We start from the raw sequence: 22,822 nt of genomic DNA on the forward strand, positions 1-22,822 counted from the left end.
TTACAGGTGTGAGCCACCGCACCCAGCCACTTTTTTTTTTTTTTCCAACAGCGTCTCGCTCTGTCACCCAGGTTGGTGCGATCTCGGCTCACTGCAACCTCCGTCTCCCGGGTTCAAGCGATTCTCCTGCCTCAGCCTCTCGGGTGGCTGGAATTACAGGCGTGCGCCACCACAGCCAGCTAATTTTTGTATTTTTAACAGAGATGGGGTTTCACTATGGTGGCCAGGTTGGCCTCAAACTCCTGACCTCAGGTGATCTGTCCATCTTGGCCTCCCAAAGTGCTGGGATTACAGGTTCGAGCCACCTCCCCAGGTGCCTTTCCCACATTTTGTGGCATTTAATCAGCACCGCCCCAGGGAAGTGGGTCCACATCTGTAGCCAGCCTGTCTCGAGGTGAGTGAAGCTCCGTGAACTAAGCATGAGACCCCAAGGCAGCCCCTTCTTTTCCCTGTGCCTCAGTTTCCCCCACCACACAAGAGAGACAGTAACAGGCCTGGCATGACTCAGTGACCTAATTGCAGCAGGTACTGAGAACAGCACCCGCCACCAAGTAAAGGCAAAAGCGAGGCTCCAAGAGGCCAAGAAAGCCTGAGCAGCCAGCCGGCCCCAGCGAGCATTAATCAGAGGTGTGCAGCCGTGCCCTGCCCTGGCTCTGGGCCCCCAGCACCCCCCCACCCCGCAGCTCTCACAGCCAGGGTGGGAGTGTTGTGATAACCCGCAGCCCCCGTTTCCTCCGGGCCAGGAAGGAGCCAGGCAGAGGAAGTATTAAGAGGAGTAATATAAGCACTCCCCTCTGCGAGGCGGGGGCCAGACCAGGCCGGGTGGCGAGCGGGGACGGTGCACGGGCTGGCGACGGGAGCAAATGGGTCTGGAGATGGAGCACGGAGCATCCTACGCTCGGGCGGGCGGCAGCTCTCACGGCTGCTGGTACTACCTGCGCTACTTCTTCCTCTTCCTGTCCCTCATCCAATTCCTCATCATCCTGGGGCTCGTGCTCTTCATGGTCTACGGTAATGTGCATGTGGGCACGGAGTCCAACCTGCAAGCCACCGAGCGCCGAGCCGAAGGCCTGTACAGCCAGGTGGTGGGGCTCTCGGCCTCCCACACCAACCTGACTAAGGAGCTCAACCTGACCACCCGCGCCAAGGATGCCATCATGCAGATGTTGCTGAATGCCCGCCGAGACCTGGACCGCATCAATGCCAGCTTCCGCCAGTGCCAGGCTGACCGGGTAAGGCTGCGGGCACGACACTCGCCCTGGGGACCCTGGGCAAGCCACCTCATCTCTCTGAGCCTGAGTTTCCTCATCCAGGAGACGGGGACCATCACAGGACCAATACTGTCCTTTCTTTTCAGACATGGTCTCGTTCAGTTGCTCAGGCTGGAGTGCAGTGGTGCAATCTCGGCTCACTGCAGCCTCCGCCTCTCGAGATTGAGTGATTCTCCTGCCTCAGCCTCCCAAGTAGCTGGAATTACAGGCATGTGCCACTGTGACCAGCTAATTTATGTATTTTTAGTAGAGATGGGGTTTTGCCATGTTGGCCGAGCTGGTCTCAAACTCCTGACCTGAAGTGATCCACCTGCCTCAGCCTCCCAAAGTGTTGGAATTACAGACGTGAGCCTGTGCCTAGCCAACAGATTTTTTTTTTTAAGAGACAGGATCTCCTGGGCTGGATGGAGTGCAATTGCGTTCATAGCTCTCACTGCAGCCTCAATCTCCTGGGCTCAAGCAATCCTCCTGCCTCAGCCTCCTGAGTAGCTGGGACTGTATACAGGCATTCGCCACCATGCCCAGCTAATATTTTTATATTTTGCAGAGACGGGGGTCTCACTATGTTGCCCAGGCTGGTCTCGAACTCCTGGGCTCAAGCAATCCTCTCTCCTCAGCCTCCCAAAGTGCTGGGATTACAGGTGTGGGGCGTTGTGTTCAGCTAATTTTTTTTTCTTCCTTTTTTTTTTGGAGACAGGGTCTCACTCTGTTACCTAGGCTGCAGCACAGTGATGTGAGCAGAGCTCACTGCAGCCTTGACTTCCTGGGCTCCAGCAGTCCTCCTGCCTCGGCCTCTCGAGCTGCTGGCACTATGGACATGTGTTAGTATGCCCAGCTCATTTTTTTATTTTTAGTAGACATGGGGTCTCGCTATGTTGACCAGGCTGGTCTTGAAATCCTGGGCTCAAGCAATCCTCCCTCCTGGACCTCCCAAAGTGCTGAGATTACAGGGTGGGCATCACCACACCTGGCGAATGTTTGTTTTTCTTTGAGATGGAGTCTCACTCTGTCACCTAGGCTGGAGTGCGGTGATTCTCCTGCCTCAGCCTCCCGAGTAGCTGGGATTACAGGTGTGTGCCATCACAACAGCTAATTTTTGTATTTTTGGTAGAAACGGGGTTTTACCACGTTGGCCAGGTTGATCTCAAACTCCTGACCTCAGGTGATCCGCCTGCCTCGGTCTCCCAAAGTGCTGGGATTACAGCATGAGCCACCATGTCCTACCCTGGCGCCCTGGTTAATTTTTTTTTTTTTTTTTTAGAGACAGAATCTCACTGCCCAGGCTGGTCTTGAACTCTTAGCCTCACCCTCCTATGCTGAGATTAAAGGCATGAGCCACCATTCCCAGCCAGCAACATTTTTTTTTTTTGAGACAGAGTCTTGCTCTTTTGCTCAGGCTGGAGTGCAGTGGCGCGATCTCAGCTCACCGCAACCTCTGCTTCCTAGCTCCAACTGATTCTTCTGCCTCAGTCTCCTGAGTAGCTGGGACTACAGGTGTGTGCCACCACACCCAGCTAATTTTTGTATTTTTAGTAGAGATGGGATTTCATCATGTTGACCAGGCTGGTCTTGAACTCCTGACCTCGAGTGATTTGCCTGCCTTGGCCTCCTAAAGTGCTGGGATTACAGGAGTGAGCCACCGCCCCTGGCCAGGAGAAATTTTAAACCCTTTGCAGAGGCCGGGCATGGTGGCTCATGCCTGTAATCCTAGCAGTTTGGGAGGCTGAGGCGGATGGATCACAAGGTCAGGAGATGGAGACCATCCTGGCCAACATGGTGAAACCCTGTCTCTACTAAAAATACAAAGATTAGCTGGGCATGGTGGTGTGTGCTACTCGGGAGGCTAAGGCAGGAGAATCGCTTGAACTGGGAAGGCAGAGGTTGCAGTGAGCGAAGATCCTGCCACTGCACCCCAGCCTGAGTGACAGAACGAGACTCCATCTAAAATAAATAAATAAATAAAATAAAATAAATACAAAAATTAGCCAGGCATGATGGCATGTGCCAGTAGTCCCAGCTACTCAGAGGCTAAAGTGGGAAGATCACCTGAGCCCGGGAGGTCAAGGCTGCTGTGAACCAAGATGGTGTCACTGCACTCCAGCCTGAGCAACTGAGTGAGACCCTGTCTGGAAAAAAACAACAACAAAAAAAGGATGGACTGAATAAAAGCTCAGAATGTTTTGTTCCTGTTCAGTTCTAGCATGTATAAACAGTTCATATTTGCTGTATGCTGGGTGTTGAATTTAGAAATATCAACTCATTGTCAAATCCCAGGAAGTAGGGAGAAGTTTATTTTGTTATGTTTTGTTGTGTTTAAGACAGGAGTCTCCCTCTGTCGCCCAGGCTGGAGTGCAGTGGTGCGATCTCGGCTCACTGCAACCGCTGCCTCCCAGGCTCAAGCGATTCTTCTGCCTCAGCCTCCTGAGTAGCTGGGACAATAGGCACACACCACCACGCCTGGCTAAGTTTTGTATTTTTAGTAGAGACAGGGTTTCACCACGTTGGCCAGGCTGGTCTCGAACTCCTGACCTAAAGTGATCTGCCCACCTCGGCCTCCCAAAGTGCTGGGATTACAGGGATTACAGCCCCCACTGCGCCTGGACAGGAGAAGTTTTAAACCCTTTCCAAAGGCCAGGCACGGTGGCTCACGCCTGTAGTCCCAGCACTTTGGGAGGCCGAGGCAGGCGGATCACAAGGTCAGGAGATCAAGACCATCCTGGCCAAATGGTGAAACCCCATTTCTACTAAAACTCCAAAAAAATCAGCTGGACATGGTGGTGGGCACCTGTATTCTCAGCTATTTGGGAGGCTGAGGCAGCAGAACTGCTTGAACCCGGGAAGCGGAGGTTGCAGTGAGCCAAGATCACACCATTGCACTCCAGCCTGGCAATAGAGTGATACTCCATTTCAAAAAAATAAATTAAACCCTTTGCAAGCAGGAAAGTGGAGGCGCGAGAGGGGAGGAGGATTTCCAGAGGCGGCAGAAACAGGCAGGCTCTCTGGGCACAGCCACTAGCTGCAGATGTGGGGTCTCCTGGAGACCAGGGCCCACCCTCGCACCCCAGCTTGTGACAAACACAGTAGATAACTATCCCCATGTTCTCAGACACAACTTCACCCTGGGAGGGGGGGGGTCCTGCCAGACTGAGGCATTGGGGGAGTGAGTGTGCGGGTCTCTCCTTAAGGGTGAGGTGGGTGAGAGATGGGAGGGTGGCGTGAGGGAAGCTAAAGGGGCAGCTTCAGGGTCTTCCAATGAGGTGACCTGGCTGGCCAGGGCCAGGGCCAAGGCAGCGGCAAAGACGGGCCTTCCATGGGACCTCAGACTACCCAGCCCTCCCCACTGGGCAGGAAGCTGAGCTCAGCCCCTCAGATCAGCCCAAGGCAGAACTCTGTCTCCTCACCTCAGACCCCTCATGGCAGGGCCGTTTCCATCCCCCCAAACCCCCAGGGCAAAGCACTGTCCCCACAGACGCCCAGGGTACGGTGGGTCTCACCTCAGCCCCCCAAGATGGGGTGAAACACAGGTCCTCAGGATAGGGCCCTGCCTCCCCTCTCAGACCTGAACCTGGCTAACTGGTGTCTTTTTTAAAAAAATTATTTATTGACTGGGCGTGGTGGCTCATTCCTGTAATCCTAGCACTCTGGGAGGCCGGGGAGGGTGGATTTCGAGGTTAAGAGATTGAGACCACCCTGGCCAACATGGTGAAACCCCATCTCTACTAAAAATACAAAAATCAGCTGGCCGGGGTGGTGCATGCCTGTAGTCCCAGCTACTTGGGAGGCTGAGGCAGGAGAATCACTTGAACCTAGGAGGCAGAGGTTGCAATGAGTCAAGACCGTGCCACTGCACTGCACTCCAACCTGGGTGACAGAGCGAGACTCCATCTCCAATATAAAAATAATAAATAATTTTTTAAAACAGCTTATTGAGATATAATTTACATAGTATACAATCCACCTATTTAAAGTGTAAAATTTGATGATTTTTTTGTACATTCACAGAGTTGTACATTCATCACCACAGTCCATTTTAAAACATTTTCGCCCTCCCAAAGGAAAACCCCACCGTCTTAGGCCGGGCTCGGTGGCTCATGCCTGTAACCCCAGCACTTTGGGAGGCCGAGGTGGGCAGATCATGAGGTCAGGTGTTTGAGACCAGCCTGGCCAACATCGTGAAACCCCATCACTACTAAATATACAAAAATTACCCAGGCATGGTGGCACGCGCCTGTAATCCCAGGTACTCGAGAGGCTGAGACAGGAGAATCACTTGAACCCAGGAGGCAGAGCTTGCAGGGAGCCGAGATCTCACCACTGCATTTCAGTCCAGATAACAGAGTGAAACTCCATCTCAAAAAGAAAACGAGAGACAGAGAATGAAAGAAAGAAAGAAAGAGAAAACCCCGTCCCCATCCGCAGTCACTCCCCGTTCCCCTCCCCCAACCGCTGGCAGTCACTAATCTGCTTCCTGTCTCTATGGATTTGCCTGTTCTGGGTGTTTCATGTCAAGGGAATCTCACACGATGTGGCCTTTTGTGTCTGGCATCTCTCACTTGGGCATCGTGTTTTTGGGGTTCACCCACACGGCAGCGTGGATCAGTACTTCCTTCCTTTTAATGGCTGAATCATATCCCGTGTGTGGAAGGAACACATTTTGTGCGTCCACTCATCTGCTGACAGGCATTTGGGTTGTCACCACCTTTGGCTACTGTGAATTGAGCTGCTGGGCACATCCCTGGCAAGTTGATATGAGGACATGTGTTATTGCTCTGGATATATGCTGAGAAGTGGAATTGCTGGGTCATATGGTAACTATGTTTAACGGTTTGAGGAACTGCCAGACTGTTTCCCAAGGCAGTGGCCACATTGTATATGCTCACTAGTACTGTCTGAGAATTCTGATTTCCCCACATCCTCATCAACACCTGTTACTGTTCATTTTGGGGTTTTATGGGTTCTTAAAATAGCCACCCTAGTGGGTGTAAAGTGGTATCTCACTGCGGTTTTGATTTGCATTTCCGTAATGGCTAATGATTTTGAATAACTTGATATTTTGATATGCTTTTTGGCCATTTGCATATCTTTTTTTTATTTTTCATTTTTTGAGATGGAGTTTTGCTCTCGTTGCCCAGGCTGGAGTACAATGGCGCGATCTCAGCTCACCGCAACCTCTGCCTTCCGGGTTCAAGCGATTCTCCTGCCTCAGCTTCCAGAGTAGCTGGGACTACAGGTGCACACCACCACACCTGGCTAATTTTTGTATTTTTAGTAGAGACGAGGGTTCGCCACATTAGCCAGGCTGGTCTCGAACCTTTGACCTCAGGAGATCCACCCGCCTTGGTCTACCAAATTGCTGGGATTACAGGCGTGAACCACCACACCTGGCCCATTTGCATATCTTCTTTTTGTGTATTCAGATCCTTTGCCTTTTATTATTATTGTTTTTTGTTGTTTTGTAAAAAACGATTCTCCAGCTAGGAATGGTTGTACATGCCTGAGCCACCATCACTGGCCGACCCATCTCAATTTTTTTTTTTTTTTTTTGAGACGGAGTTTCGCTCTTGTTACCCAGGCTGGAGTGCAATGGCGCAATCTTGGCTCACTGCAACCTCCACCTCCTGGGTTCAGGCAATTCTCCTGCCTCAGCCTCCTGAGGAGCTGGGATTATAGGCACGTGCCACCGTGCCCAGCTAATTTTTTGTATTTTTAGTAGAGACGGGGTTTCACCATGTTGACCAGGTTGGTCTCGATCTCTTGACCTTGTGATCCACCCACCTCGGCCTCCCAAAGTGCTGGGATTACAGGCTTGAGCCACCGCACCCGGCCCCATCTCAATTTTTAAAAATTTTTTAGCAGAGCTCAGTGGCTCCTGCCTGTAATCCCAGCACTTTGGGGAGGCCAAGGTGAGCAGATCACCTGAGGTCAGGAGTTCAAGACCAGCCTGGCCAACATGGTAAAATCCCATCTCTACCAAAATTACAAAAAAAATTAACCCGTTGTGGTGATGAGCACCTGTAATACCAGCTACTCGGTAGGCTGAGAAAGGAGAATCACTGGAACCAGGAGGCAGAGGTTGCAGTGAGTGACAGTAACAAGAGCAAAACTCTGTCTCAAAAAAAAAAAAAAAATTCAGTTGACCATAAATGTAGATGTAATATTTTAAAAGTCAATCTATGTTGTAGCATATATTTATACTTTGCGCCTTTTTATTTCCAGATAGTAGCAACTGTAAAAACTTTTGAAGATCAGACAAGCATCCGATATATTTTTATTTTATTTATTTATATTTGTTTGTTTGTTTCATTGAGATGGGGTCTCGTTACGTTGCCCAGGCTGTTCTCAAACTCCTGGGCTTCAGTGATCCTCCCATCTCAGCTTCCCAAGTAATTGGGACTACAGGGGTGAGTCACCACACCTGGCTTCCAACATCCCCTCATAAAGGGACCATGCCCTTGGCCAGGTGCCTGTAATCCCAGCACTCTGGGATGCCGAGGTGGGTGGATCACGAGGTCAGGAGATCGAGACCATCCTGGCCAACATGGTGAAACCCCGTCTCTATGAAAAACACAAAAATTAGCCAGGCCTGTTGGCAGGCACCTGTAGTCCCAGCTGCTCAGGAGGCTGAGGCAGGAGAATCGTTTGAACCCGGGAGGCAGAGGTTGCAGTGAGCCAGGATTGTGCCACTGCACTCCAGCCTGGCAACAGAGCGAGTCTCCATCTAAAAATAAAAAAGGAACCATGCCCTTGTGAACTCAGCTCACTCGGGCCACCTGGGTGTCTGATCTAGGTCTGGCCCCCAGGGGCAAGACACTAAGCTCTGTCCTGCGTCCTTCCCCTTCCTCCCGGGCAGGTAATCTACATAAACGATCAGGTGTACGTGGCTGCCATCATCTTGAGTGAGAAGCAATGCAGAGATCAGTTCAAGGAAATGAACAAGAGCTGCGACGGTGAGTGCTAAGGCTGGGGTGGTGGACTCCCCGCCCGGTGCTCTCGACAGCCCCCAATCTTCCTGAGTCTCCTGATCCTGTTTCCTTAGCCTTGCTCCTCATGCTGGGTCAGAAGGCGAAGACGCTGGAGGTGGAGATAGAAAAGGAGAAGGCCGTTTGCACGAAGGATAAGGAAGGCATGCTGCTGAGCAAACGCGTCGCGGAGGAACAGCTGGCCGAGTGCGTGAGATCGCAGGAGCTGCAGCGCCAAGAGCGCCAGCTGGCCCAGGAGCACCTGCAAAAGGTGCAGTCCCTCTGCCTGCCCCTGGACAAGGACAAGTTCGAGACGGATCTCCGTAACCTGTGGAGGGACTCCATTATCCCACGCAACCTGGACAGCATGAGTTACAGCATCTACCATCCCCTGGGCTCGGAATTGGCCTCCGTCCGCAGAGCCTGTGACCACATGCCCAGCCTCATGACCTCCAAGGTGGAGGAGCTGGCCCGCAGCCTCCGGACCGGTATCGACCGCGTGGCCCACGAGAACTCGGACCTCCAACGCCAGAAGTTGGATGCCGAGCGGGGCCTGCGGGCCAGTCAGGAGGCCAAACAGAAGGTGGAGAAGGAGGCTCAGGCCCGGGAGGCCAAGCTCCAAGCCGAATGCTCCCGGCAGACCCAGCTGGCGCTGGAGGAGAAGGCGACGCTGCGGAAGGAACGAGACAGCCTAGCTAAAGAGCTGGAAGAGAAGAAGAGGGAGGCAGAGCAGCTCAGGCTGGAGCTGGCCGTCAGAAACTCGGCCCTGGACACCTGCATCAGGGCCAAGGTGGGCTTGTGGGCTCCAGAGGAAGGCTGCAATGGAGTTGGGTCCAGATGCCAGGGGGGCGGTGGTGATGTTGAACGTGAAGTTGGAGCTGGCTTTGAGGATGGCTTCCTGGTCTAGGTTAGCTGAGTCACGACTCTCTAGGATCAGGCATTCAGGTCAGGATAGAGCTTGGAATTAGGATGGGCATTGAAAGGAGTGTAGGGTTAAGACTGGAATTAGGCCGGGCGCGGTGGCTCACGCCTGTAATCCCAGCACTTTGGGAGGCCTAGGTGAGTGGATCACCTGAGGTCAGGAGTTCAAGACCAGCCTGGCCAACATGGCAAAACCCCATCTCTACTAAAAACATAAAAATTAGCCATGTGTGGTTGCAAGCGCCTATATTCCCAGCTACTTGGGAGGCTGAGAGGTGAGAGGATTGCTTGAGCCCAGGAGGTTGAGGCTTCAGTGAGCCAGGATCACGCCACTGCACTCCAGCTTGAGTGAAAGACCAAGATCTTATCTCAAAAAAAAAGAGAAAAAGAAAATAATTGAGGCTGGCATTTAAAAAATGAAATTATGACCTTTTCGGCAACATGGACGAAGCTGGAGGCATTATCCTAAGAGAATTAATGCAGAAACAGAAAATCAAATACTGCATGCTGTCTCTTATAAGTAGGAGCTCCATATTGGGTACACACAAGGTTGGGAGCAACAGACACTGGGGTCCCAAAAGAGAAAAGGGATGGAGGGGGGAAAGGGTTGAAAAACTACATTTTGGGTACTATGTTCACTGCTTGGGCAATGGGACCATTAGAAAGCCAGAGCTCTATGGCACCGCAGCTCATGCCTGTAATCCCAGCACTTTGGGAGGCTAAGGGGAGTGGATCGCCTGAGGTCAGGAGTTCGAGACCAGCCTGACCAACATGGTGAAACCCCCATCTCTACTAATAATATAGAAAGTAGCCAGAGGCTGGGCACGGTGGCTCACAACTGTAATCCCAGCACTTTGGGAGCCAAGGCAGGTGGATCACAAGGTCAGGAATTCAAGACCAGACTGGCCAACATGGTGAAACCCCGTCTCTATTAAAAAATACAAAACTTAGCTGGGCATGGTGGTGCGTGCCTGTAATCCCAGCTACTTGGGAGGCTGAGGCAGGAGAATCGCTTGAACCCAGGAGGCAGAGGTTGCAGTGAGCCGAGATCACACCACTGTACTCCAGCCTGGGTAACACAGCGAGACTTTGTCTCAAAAAAAAAAAAGGAACCCAAACCTCTGCATCATGCAATGTACCCGATGTAACAACCTGCACAGATCCCCACTGCATCTAAAATAAAAGAAAATCTGCTCCAAATCCTAAAAACGAAAAATGAAAGAATTGAGGCTGGGATTGAGTGTAGGGAGCTGGTGAGTTCTTCTGCGGTTGGGATCAGGATAGGGGATGGGGTCAGAGTTAAGATCCTGTATTTGGGCCGGGTACGATGGCTCACGCCTGTAATCCCAGCACTTTGGGAGGCCAAGGCAGGCAGATCACCTGAGGTCGGGAGTTCAAGACCAACCTGACCAACATGGAGAAACCCCATCTCTAAAAATAATAATAATAATAAATAAAAAATCCTGTATTTGAGTTGAGTTGAGAAACCAGGGGTGTTTGTTTAGCGTTAGGAGTGATACTGGGGTGAGGATGTCTAGAGGAAGCGTTGACGTGAACATTGAACTCGTGCTTAAGTTGGGCTGAGATGAGTTTTTGGTCACTGCTCTGTCTAGAGTTGATTTGAGTTAAGGTTAGGATTTCACTTGGGATTTCATTGATTTTAGAATTGGGGCTGAAGTTGGAATTTGGATGGTGAGAAGAGCTTGCAAATTGAGTCAGGGATGCTTGTGGGGTGTGGGGTTGGGTGAAGAATGATCTAGAATCTCAGTTGCTTTGGGACTGAGTTGAAGCACTGAAGCAGGATTTGAGGCTCTGTTGTTGGAGGTAGCTGGGGGGTCTAGAGATGCTTAGAGGTTGTGGCCAAGGGTGAATTTCGGATTTCATTGACACTGACATAGGGCTTGGTATTCACAGTGGGTTAGGAGGAGCTGAGGCTGAGTCGGTTTAGGGTGACTGGTGGAAGCTTGAGTGGGCTTGGAGTTCATCTGAAGGGTTGGGTGACCCTGGTTATGGTTGGGGAGACACTGGGGTTGAGTGAGGATCAGGGCTGGATTGAGAGTCAAATCTGGAGTAGATGCCAATCTCAGGGTGGAACTGGGTTCAGGTGGATTTGGGGTAATGACCAGCTCAGTACTGTTTCAGGTTAATATCAGGGCTCCATAGGGCCTTAGGATTGGGGTGAAGTTTGGGTTGGGATGGGAAGTGAGGATGGGTTTAGGGTGGGAGCTGGGTAGAGGCTGGGGTCTGGGGTTCAGTGGGGGTTGAGCATGGCACTGGGCAAGTGTTTGTAGGATTTTTTCATAGCAGTTGGGTCAAGAGGATGGTCAGAGTGAGATCTGAAGATATGGTCAGATCTCGTCTATAATTAGGATTGGGTCTAGGTTGGGGTTTGAGTCTAAGGGAGACTGACTTTCTTTTTCTTTTTTTTTTTTTTTTTTGAGATGGAGTCTCACTCGGTTGCCCAGGCTGGAGTGCAATGGCACGATCTCGGCTCACTGCAACCTCTGCCTCCTGGGTTCAAGCGATTCTCCTGCCTCAGCCTCCTGAGGAGCTGGGACTACAGTTGACCGCCACCATGCCCAACTAATTTTTTATTTTTGGTAGAGACGGGTTTCACCATGTTGGCCAGTTCACCTCGTAATCCGCCCACCTCAGCCTCCCAAAGTGCTGGCATTACAGGCATGAGCCATCACGCCCTGCTGGGAGATTGACTTTTCATGTTGGGATCAGATTTTAGGTGATTGAGTTCAGAATTGGCTTTGGATTTCAGGTTTTGGGGGATTGGCTCAGGGATATTCCAGAGTAGCATTTAGGATTGGGGTCCAGTTGGTCTACAGGGCAGGCTGGCTTCAGTCTGAAGGGAGCTCCGATAAGTACTTTACTCTGGTGAGTAGACTCCGATGGGGTCACGGGTTGAAACTGGATTTACCCTGAGTCTCTGATGGAGACAGAGGTCGGTCAGCTCTGCAACATGCGGCCTCAGGACTGCTGAGGTGATCAGTCCCAGGAGTCCCCAAGCCATCTGAAGACTTATGGTGGGTGCAAGTGTTTGTATGTTCATGATCATGTGTGTCTTTCTACATGGGGTCTTTTACCCTTCCCTGGAAGGACCTTAGAGACTGGCCTTTTTTTTTTTTTTTTTTGAGATGGAGTTTCGCTCTTGTTACCCAGGCTGGAGTGCAATGGCGCGATCTCGGCTCACTGCAACCTCCGCCTCCTGGGTTCAGGCAATTCTCCTGCCTCAGCCTCCTGAGTAGCTGGGATTACAGGCACACGCCACCATGCCCAGCTGATTTTTTGTATTTTTAGTAGAGACGGGGTTTCACCATGTTGACCAGGATGGTCTCGATCTCTTGACCTCGTGATCCACCCGCCTCGGCCTCCCAAAGTGCTGGGATTACAGGCGTGAGCCACTGCGCCCAGCCAGAGACTGGTCTTGAAGGGCATGAAAGGGCAGAAGCCGGCCGGGCACGGTGGCTCACGCCTATAATCCAGGCACTTTGGGAGGCTGAGCCATGTGGATCAACCGAGGTCAGGAGTTCAAGATCAGCCTGGCCAACATGGTGAAACCCCATCTCTACTAAAAATACAAAAAATTAGTTGGGCGTGGTGGCACATGCCTGTAATCCCAGCTACTCAGGAGACTTAGGCAGGAGCATCACTTGACCCTGGTGGTGGAGGTTGCAGTGTGCCACTGCACTCCAGCCTGGGCGACAGAGTGAGACTCCGTCTCAAAAAAAGGAAGAAAGAAAGAGCAGGCAGAAGGCTCTCTGGGAAGCCTGGCTCCTACTAACCTCCCTCCACTTTTCTTTCACAGTCGCAGCCTGTGACGCCAGGGTTAAGGCCCATGGGTTCTGCCCCCAATCCCCGGATTATCGGTGAGTGACAAAAGACAGTCAAGTGGGGGAGGGGACCCTCTCCACCTCCCACCCCACCCCAGCCCTGCTCTCCCATTCCCCTGGGCTGCCAGCCCATCCCTAGCCCAGGAACAGGGGCTGCTGAAGCTTAGGTCAAGCCTCGCCTCTCCCTCCCTCCACAGAGCCTGCCGCCCTGGAGGAGTTTAAGAGGAAGGTCCTAGAGTCCCAGAGGCCCCCTGCAGTCATCTCTGCGGCCCCATCCAGGTAAGGCACTGGGCAGGCTGCAATGGTTCAGTCTTAGGGCTGTGGGCAAAGCTAGAACCAGGACTGGGGGTGGCGGGAGGCTGATCTCACACTTGCTTCTTAATTGAGCACCTGCTGTATACTAGGTTGTGTATGACTGGGTGTGAAGGACACAGCAGTAACTAAGACACATCCAGTTCTGTCTCATGAGGCTCCCTGAGGAGTAGTGGGGGAGACAACGTCAGATGGGACTACCAAAGAGCCTACAATTATTAGGCACCTACTGTGAGCCCTACACAGTTCTAAGTACTTTGCACGATTAATTCACGTAATCTTCACAACCTAACAATAATAGTAGGGCAAACCACTATTCTGCCCAATTTCCAGATGAGGAGAGTGAGGCATAGAGAGGGCATGCATTGTACCCCAGGGAGCACAGCAGAGCTGGGACACAAACCCAGGCCATCAGATCCCAAACAGGCAAGAGAGAGCCTTGCTGAGGAGAAGCTGGAGCATGAGGAGCTGGTCTCTGGGAATGCAAGGGAACAGTGGTCCAGGCAGCGGGAACACCCCGGCAAAAGGCCTCGAAGCTGGATGGGGGTAAGGGAAGGTCATGAGCAGAGGGAGAGAGGGGGAGTGGCATCCAGGAGTGACTCCTCACCTTTACTTTCTGGAAAATGAGTCTCAGCTGGGCACGGTGGCTCAGGCCTGGAATCCCAGCTACTTAGGAGGCTGAGGCAGGAGAATCATGTGAACCCACAAGGCAGAGGTTACAGTTAGCCGAGATCGCGCCACCGCATTCCAGCCTGGGTGACAGAGTGAGACTGTCTCAAAAAAAAAAGAGAGAGAGAGAGAGAGGCCAGACACAGTGGCTCATGCCTGTAATTCCAACACTTTGGGAGGCCAAGGCAGGCAAATCACCTGAGGTCCAGAGTTCAAAACCTGTTTGGCCAAGAGGGTGATACTCTGTCTCTACTTTGAAAAATACAAAAATTAGCTGGGCGTGGTGGCAGGCACCTGTAATTCCAGCTACTCAGGAGGCTGAGGCAGGAGGATCACTTGAACCCAGGAGGCAGAGGCTGCAGTGAGCTATGACCACAGCACTGCACTCCAACCTGGGCAAAAGAGCAAAACTTGTCTCTAAAAAAAAGTGGGGGCTGTGCTGGGCACAGTGGCTCACACTTGTAATCCCAGCACTTCGGGAGGCCGAAGTGGGTGGATCATCTGAGATCAAGAGTTCGAGACCAGCCTGGCCAACATGGCAAAACCCTGTCTCTACTGAAAATACAAAAATTAGCTGGGCATGATGGCACGTGCCTGTAGCCTCAGCTACTCGGGAGGCTGAGGCAGGAGAATGGCTTGAACTTGGGAGGCGGAAGTTGCCATGAACCAAGATGGCACCACTGCACTCCAGCCTGGGTGACAAAGTGAGACTCCGTCCCCTGCCCCAAAAATAGGAGTTTTGGCCAGGCCAGGCACGGTGGCTCACACCTGTAATCCCAGCACTTTGGGAGGGCATGGTGAGAGGATCTCTTGATCCCAGGCGTTCAAGACCAGCCATTGGCAACATTAACAAGACCCCATCTCTAAAATATATATATATATATATATATAAATATATAAAAATTTAGCTGGGTGTGGTGGCATGCCCCTGTGGTCCCAGCTACTCAGGAGGGTGAGGTGGGTGGATCACTTGAGCCCACGAGGTCAAGACCAGCCTGGACAACATAGCAAGACCCCATTTCAACAAAAAAAATTAGCCAGGTGTGGTGTCACGCACCTGTAGTCCCAGTGACTGGGGAGGCTGAGGTGGGAGGATCACCTGAGTCCGGGAGGTCAAGGCCGCAGACAGCCAAGATCGCCCCCCTGCACTCCAGCCTAGGAGACAGAGTAAGATTCTGTCTTGGAAAAAAAAGACAGTCTCTGAAGTAAAGGGCCTGGAATTGCTTTGTTAATTGCAAGGTCCCGTCCAAAAATGGCCGGAGCAAGGGGCTTGGGGCTCGTAGGAAGCAGCGAGGGTTCCTGGCACACGCTCAGGTCATGGCTCGATGCCTGTGCCCCTCGCCTCCTCCCGGGGTCAGTCATTTTTCAGAGGGCGGCCTGTGCGTCACAGGGATGGTGACTCAGGCCACCGCCCCAAGAACAGGCTGTTCTCTCTCTGGGGTCCCTTACGCCAGTGACGGAGGAGTCAGGGCCTGGCATTGCCATTTGCAGTTTAGGACCTGAAGCTCAGGAAGGCACCAAGACTTTAAGTCAGATCCCTTTGATCCCAAAGACTGTACCTGTGACCATTTTGCCACTGGGCTATTGTCAATCTGGGCCTCTTCCAGCCTCAGAGGACTAATATGGGATTTCTGGCCAAGTAGATTTCCAAAAGCTTTGTCACCAACTTCCCAGGATGCATCACGTCCACCTCCATCTCCACCTCTTCTTTTTTATTTTTTCTCTTCTTGCATACCCCCTCGGACGGGAAGCTCACTCCCTTGCCAAGCTGTCTCCCAACCCCTTTGCTCTAGATGGCTCTGCCTGGGAGAAAGTTCTCCGCCCCAAGCAGCCCACAGGGAGGGAAATTAAAAGGTGAGCGGGAGATTCCTTGCTCCAAGCAAACACAATTTTCCTCTCTCCATCTTGGCCCAAAGCCCTCATGGCAAGGAAGAAGGTTCTATTATTATCCCCACTTCTCAGAGGAGGAAACTGAGGCCCCAGGGAAGTGAGCAGCCTGAGGTCACAGAGCAGAGAATCAGGGACAGGGCCGGGCTCCCAGCCCAGGACTGTCAGGGCCTCAGCTGAGAACCGGGGAAGCTCTTGACATTGTTTACCCCAAAATGACGTCCACCTGCCAAGAAAACAATGCGTGCTTAGGCCTGGGCCTTGCCGGCTCCTCTCCTCGGGGTTGCAGTAAGGGCCTCTGGCACTGCTGGGCTCTGGCCTTGACTGGCCTTCCCCTGAGAGGGGCTTGGGGCAAGTGGGCTGGGCCTGTTTGCTCTAGGTTCACTGGCCAATTTGGGGCCAGTCACTGGAATGTTTTCTTTTTTTTGAGATGGAGTCTTACTCTGTCACCCAGGCTGGAGTGCCGTGGTGTGATCTCAGCTCACCGCAACCTCCACTTCCCAGGTTCAAGGGATTCTCCTGCCTCAGCCTCCTGAGTAGCTGGGACCACAGGTGCACACCACCACGCCTGGCTAATTTGTTTTGTTTTGTTTTTGTATTTCTAGTAGAGATGGGGTTTCATCGTGTTACCCAGGATGGTCTCGATCTCCTGACCTCATGATCCGCCCACCTTGGCCTCCCAAAGTGCTGGGATTACAGGCGTGAACCACTGCACCCGGCCCTTTTTGTTTTTTTGAGACAATTTTGCTCTTGTCACCCAGGCTGGAGTGCAATGGCGCAATCTCGGCTCACCGCAACCTCCGCCTCCCGGGTTCAAGTGATTCTCCTGCCTCAGCCTCCCGAGTAGCTGTGATTACAGGCGCCCACCACCACATCCGGCTAATTTTGTGTTTTTAGTAGAGATAGGGTTTCACCATGTTGATCAGGCTGGTCTTGAACTCCCAAACTCAGGTGATAGGCCCACCTCAGCCTCCCAAAGTGCTGGGATTACAGGCGTGAGCCACCTCGCTCAGCCTAACTTTTGGATTTTTAGTAGAGACGGGGTTTCACCATGTTGGCCAGTCTGGTCTTCATCTCCTGACCTCAGGTGATCCACCCGCCTCAGCCTCACAAAGTGCTGGGATTACAGGCAGGAGCCACTATGCCCGGCTTATGGAAAATTTTAAAGTCATTTTCTATTGGTAGCACGGGTGCCAGCTTCCCTTTACTTGATGAGACTGAGTGTCCCTTCCTGCAGATCACATGGGGCAGAGCAAAAACAAGAACAAACAAACAAAAAGAAATAGACACTGAGTGTCCTTTGGAAATCAATGTAAGTCTCTTTAAAAATTATATAAAGGGCCGGGCGCGGTGACTCACGCCTGTAATCCCAGAACTTTGGGAGGCCGAGGCGGGCGGATCACGAGGTCAGGAGATCGATACTATCCTGGCCAAAGTGGTAAAACCCCATCTGTACCAAAAATACAAAAATCAGCTGGGCATGGTGGCCCGTGCCTATAATCCTGGCTACTCAGGAGTCTCAGGCAGGAGAATCGCTTGAATCAAGGAGTGGGAGGTTGCAGGGAGCCGAGATTGTCCCATTTCACTCCAAAAAAACAAAACAAACAAAAAAGCAAGATATAAAGACAAATAATGGCGGGGCATGTTGGCTCACACCTGTAATCCCAGCACTTTGGGAGGCAGAGGTGAGAGGATTGCTTGAGATCAGCCCGGACAACAAAGCCAAACCCAGTCTCTACCAAAAAAAAAAAAAAAATCAAAAAATTAACCAGGCAGCCGGGTGCGGTGGCTCACACCTGTAATCCCAGCACTTTGGGAGCCTGAGGAGGGCGGATCACCTGAGGTCAGGAATTCGAGACCAGCCTGGCCAACATGGCTAAACCCCATCTCTACTAAAAATACAAAAATTAGTCAGGTGTGGTGGCAGGCACCTCTAATCCCAGCTACTCCAGATGCTGAAGTAGGAGAATTGTTTGAACCCGGGAGGCAGAGGCTGCAGTGAGCTGAGATCACACCATTGCATTCCAGCCTGGAAAACAGACCAAGAATCTGTCTCAAAAAATAAAATAAATTCAAAGTAATATCTTGGCCTGGTGTGGTGGCTCATGCCTGTAATCCCAGCACTTTGGGAGGCTGAGATGGGCAGATCACCTGAGGTCAGGAATTTTGAGACCAGCTTAGTCAACATGGTAAAACCCCAACTCTACTAAAAATACAAAAAATTGGCTGGGTGCCGTGGCTCTCCCCTGTAATCCCAGCACTTTAGGAGGTTGAGACAGGCGGATCATGAGGTCAAGAGATCAAGACCATGATAGTGAAACCCCGTCTCTACTAAAGATACAAAAATTAGTTGGGCGTAGTGGTGCATGCCTGTAGTCCCAGCTACGTGGGAGGGTGAGGCAGGAGAATCGCTTGAACCTGGGAGGCGGAGGTTGCAGTGAGCCAAGATCATACCACTGCACTCCAGCCTGGGTGGCAGAGCAAGACTCCATCTCAAAAAATAATAATAATAAAAGAAACAATAAAATCTTTTTTAAAAAAGCCCTTCCCATTGCAATTTTGCCATATTCAGCCACATAGCTTCTGGACCAAGATGTACTTAATATTTGCCCTTTAAAAAATGTTTTAGAGGCAGAGTCTTCCTCTGTCACCTAGGGTGAAGTGCAGTGGCATGATCATAGCTCACTGCAGCCTTGACCTCTTGTTCCCAAGCAATCCTCCTGCCTCAGCCTCCTGAGTAGCTGGGACTACAGGTACAAGCCATCATACCTGGTTAATTTTTTTTTTTTTTTGAGACAAAGTCTCTCTCTTGTCCCCCAGGCTGGAGTGCAATGAGCATCCAGACCTGGCTCTGAGCTGTGGTGAATGGTTCAAGTTCACTGTTATCACTCTTACGATTCGTTTGTCCATTCAATCCGTATTTATTGAGCAGCTGCTGGGAATCAGGCATGGTGTTGGGTGCTGGAATAAGGCACAGAAACCGCTGCCCTCATGGGGCTCACAGTCTAGTGGGAAAGATGGATGGTAAATCAGATGAATGGGTTACTCGAGGGCGCTTTGGTGATGGGCAAGACAGAATAAACGGGCAGGACATGTAAGAAGCTTGGAATTTTCCATCAGAGACACAGCAGGCTACTGAGGTGATACTGAAGCAGAGAGCCAAAGAAGGTGAGGGAGGACCCATGGGGGGGATCCCAGGAAGGGTTCGCCAGACAGAGGGCACAGCCGGGGACAAAGGCCCCAAGATGGGACCATGCCTTGTGTGTTTGACGGAGGAGGCCGGTGTGGCTGGAGCAGAGTAATTGAGGGGAGGAGAAAGTGAGGGCAGGGAAGTGATCCGGGCTGATCAAGCCCTGCCTGTCGCTGCTGTGAGGACCTGAGCAGACAGGGGACGGGCGTGACCCAGATCAAGCATCCACAAATTCCTCTGGTCACTGTTGGGGAACAGACTGGGGGACAAGGGCAGGAGCTGGGGACCAGGGCAGAGGGGACTGCACTAGTCCAAGCAATCATGGGGGCTTCGGTGCCTCTGTCTCTGAAAAATTGGAGCCTTGCAGGCTGGCAGCAGGGACCAGAGCTGGGTGAGTCCTGGTTGAGGATGGAGTCTGGGGCCAGGGCCAGGGGCCAGGGACCTGAGCCAACCAAGGAACGTGAGGCCGCTTGGGCCCCAGGGAAGAGCTGGGGAAGGAAGGGAGAGGACCAGCGGAAGCAGGACTTGGCCGCAGCCCCCTCCTCCCCCAGCAGGAAACAGCCTCTGTGCCGACCCCTGACCCCTTGCAGGAACCTCTGCCAGGCCCAGGAGGGGGAGGGCATTCCAGACAGCACGACAGCTCGTGCGAAGGCGGTGGGGCCTGGGAGGGGTGCGGAAGCAGTGTGATGGCTCTTGGAATTGTTGGGACTTTGGCAATATAGGAGTCCCCGATGGGGAGGCCTGGCAGGGACAGAGGGGTGGAGCCCTGAATGCCATGTGTAAGACTTGGGCTTTATCATGAGGGCACTGGGGAGCCATGGAGGACGTGTGAGCAGGAGCAGGGTCATTTCTGGGTAGACAGAAGAAGGGAGACTGAAGCCTTGCCTTGGGGACCAGCTTAGGAGTCTGGAGGAGCAGAAGCTTTGGGGTAAATTCTCAATATCCCCAGAACGTTGGAGTCAAACAAGCTGCAGCAGAGGCTTGGAGTGAAGTGGCCGCTCTGAACCTCAGTCTCTTAATCTGTAAAATGGGGAGGCACACACCTGTCTCACCATCCTGGGGAGGTTCAACACGTGAGAGTCTCATAGGGAGGCTGAACTCGAAGGAGCTCGGGGGTCCTGAGGCACAAGTAGGGGCCCAGGGTGGGAGGAGGCAGGGCCCGCGTCCCCAGGATGTTGGGCCCCCGCTGAGGACGAGCCTCCAGGGCCCGGCCGAGGTCTGCCCTTCCCTCTGTCTGACCCACTATTGTGTCACCATCCCCTTCCTGCCCTAGTGGCTGAGGAGGCTCCAGGCCTGAGGACCAAGGGGTGATGCGACTCGGCGGTCTGCAGAGGATGCAGTGAGATGCTCGCGGCGCCCGCCACAACCCCCTCCCGCCGCCGCCCGCCGCCGCCCGCCACCCATGGCCACCGTCAGACAACTTCCTGCATGCAAACCCCTAGTACTCTCTCACACCCGCACCTGCGCCTCATGATCCCTCGCCCAGAACACACGGCCGCGGCGGTGACGTCACACGTCCCCTGGGTAGTAACGTCACACGTCCCCAGGATGATGGCATCACACGTCCCCTGGGTAGTAACGTCACACGTCCCCGGGGTGATGGCGTCACACGTCCCCGGGGTGGTGACGTCACATGTCCCCAGGGTGATGGCGTCATGCAGCCGTGTAGACGTCACGCACAGATATAGCGATGGCGCCACATGGATGTACCACGTGGCGCATAGACGTGGGGAACTTGAAGATGCAGTGATGACGTCATGGGCCGTGTTGATGTCACGTGTCATGACAACGTCACACAGACGCAGCGATGGCATCACACAGACGGTGATGATGTCACACAGGCACAGTGACAACTTCACACACACCATGACAACGTCACATATAGATATGGCACCAACATCACATGCACACACGTCCTTCCACACACACTTTCTCCCCAGTCCTCACCTAGTGTCACATCCCCCCGACCCTGGCACCCGGGCCAAGGTACCCATAGCACCCCTGGGCCCCAGCACCTCCCCTCCTCCAGCTTCCTTAACTCCCAGCACTTCCTCACCCGCAGTGCCTGGCCCCGGAGGTGAGAACAGGGAGCCGTTCACCACTGCACCCTGAGCGTGAGCGTTTCCAGACCTCTCCTGGGGCCCTGATCCCAGGGTGGGGGTCACCTGCTGTCGGGAGGGAAGCCATGCTTTCTCCCCCCACTCCCAGCCCTGCCTCTGGCCCCTTTGAAATATTGGTGGCACTTAATAAATGTTAGTAAATCCTTCAAAGACTCCAGAGAGATGATTTCTGCTTTTTTTTTTTTTTGAGACAGAGTCTCGGTCTGCCGTTTCCCAGGTTGGAGTGCAATAGCATGATTTTGGCTCACTGCAACCTCCGCTTCACGAGTTTAAGCGATTCTCCTGCCTCAGCCTCCTGAGTAGCTGGGATTACAGGCGCGTGCCACCATGCCTGGCTAATTTTTTTGTATTTTTGGTAGAAACAGGGAGGGTTTCATCACATTGGTCAGGCTGGTCTTGAACTGATGTCGTGATCCGCCTGCCTCAGTCTCCCACTCCTGGCCATGATTTCTGCTTTTAAAAGTACCACATGGTTGCCAGGCACTGTGGCTCCCGCCTGCAATCCCAGCGAGTCAGGAGTTCGAGACCAGCCTGGCCAACATGGTGAAACCACATCTCTACTTAAAATACAAAAATTAGCTGGGCATGGTGGCACACACCTGTAATCCCAGCTACTCAGGAGGCTGAAGGAGGAGAATCTCTTGAACTAGGGAGGTGGAGGCTACAGTGAGCTGAGATTGAGCCACTGCACCCCACCCTGGGCTACAAAGCAAAAAAACAAAACAACAAAAAAAAGAACCACATGGCTGTGAAGGAGAAAAGACTGGAAAGAAGACAACAGCCAGGGAATCCCCGACCCAACTTCTCCAGGCTGGAAGACGCTTCAACCTGGAACAATCGTGGGGGACACCAGCAGCCCCCTAAGACACAGCCATGTCTATACACAAAGGGAAGTGGCAGAGTTATAGCCAAAGAGGGTTGAATGCAGTGGCTACAAGGCACTGCATTGTGAGAGCAACGCTGTTAGATTTAGTGTTGCCTTTAAACAGCAGGCCAGGAAAGGTGGCTCGCATCTGTAATCCCAGCACTTTGGGAGGCTAAGGCTGGAGGATCGCTTGAGCCCAGGAGTTCAAGACCAGTTTGGGCAACATAGTGAGACTTTGCCTTTACGAAAGATTTTAAAAATTAGCCAGGCATGGTGGCACAGGCCTGTAGTCCCTATAATCCTAGCACTTTGGGAGGCTGAGGTGGGCAGATCACTTGAGGCCAGGAGTTTCAGACCAGCTTGGCCACCATGGCAAAACTCCGTCTCTACAAAAAATACAAAGCCAGGCGTGGTGGCACATGCCTGTATTCCCAGCTATTCAGGAGGCTGAGGCATGAGAATCTCTTGAACCCTGGAAGGTGTAGGTTGCATTTAGCTGAGATCACGCCACTGCACTCCAGGCTGGATGACAGAGGGAGACCCTTTCTCAACAAAAAAAAAAAGAAGAAGAGAAAGAAAATTCTAGATTTGCAAGTAATTCTCCAGAAAAGGCAGCAGTGTCCAGTTTAAAGACGCTTTGGCTCACTGATACCACTACCTTAGCCAGTAGTCAGGGAAAAGCCAATTGAAAGAACGTAGGGATATCACACTGCACTTAGCAGATTGGAAAAATGTCTTTTTTTTTCTTTTTTGAGTTGGAGTCTTACTCTGTCGCCCAGGCTGGAG

General features: G+C 52.4%; 1 protein-coding gene across 1 annotated transcript; it reads left to right on the forward strand.

Annotated features, from left to right (window-relative positions):
• The first annotated feature begins 817 nt into the window (after positions 1-817).
• PLVAP (plasmalemma vesicle associated protein) lies at positions 818-21,316 on the forward strand. The gene is made up of 6 exons (XM_012443637.3): positions 818-1,232; positions 8,122-8,218; positions 8,308-9,020; positions 12,969-13,029; positions 13,191-13,272; positions 20,325-21,316. Exons 1-6 carry the CDS (start codon positions 864-866, stop codon positions 20,329-20,331), a joined length of 1,329 nt encoding a protein of 442 aa, XP_012299060.2. The 5' UTR covers positions 818-863; the 3' UTR covers positions 20,332-21,316.
• Positions 21,317-22,822: the final 1,506 nt, after the last annotated feature.

The sequence above is a fragment of the Aotus nancymaae genome, unplaced genomic scaffold (assembly GCF_030222135.1).
Source record: "Aotus nancymaae isolate 86718 unplaced genomic scaffold, 86718_ANA_hifiasm-v0.15.2.pri h1tg000028l, whole genome shotgun sequence".
NCBI classification, from domain to species: domain Eukaryota; kingdom Metazoa; phylum Chordata; class Mammalia; order Primates; family Aotidae; genus Aotus; species Aotus nancymaae.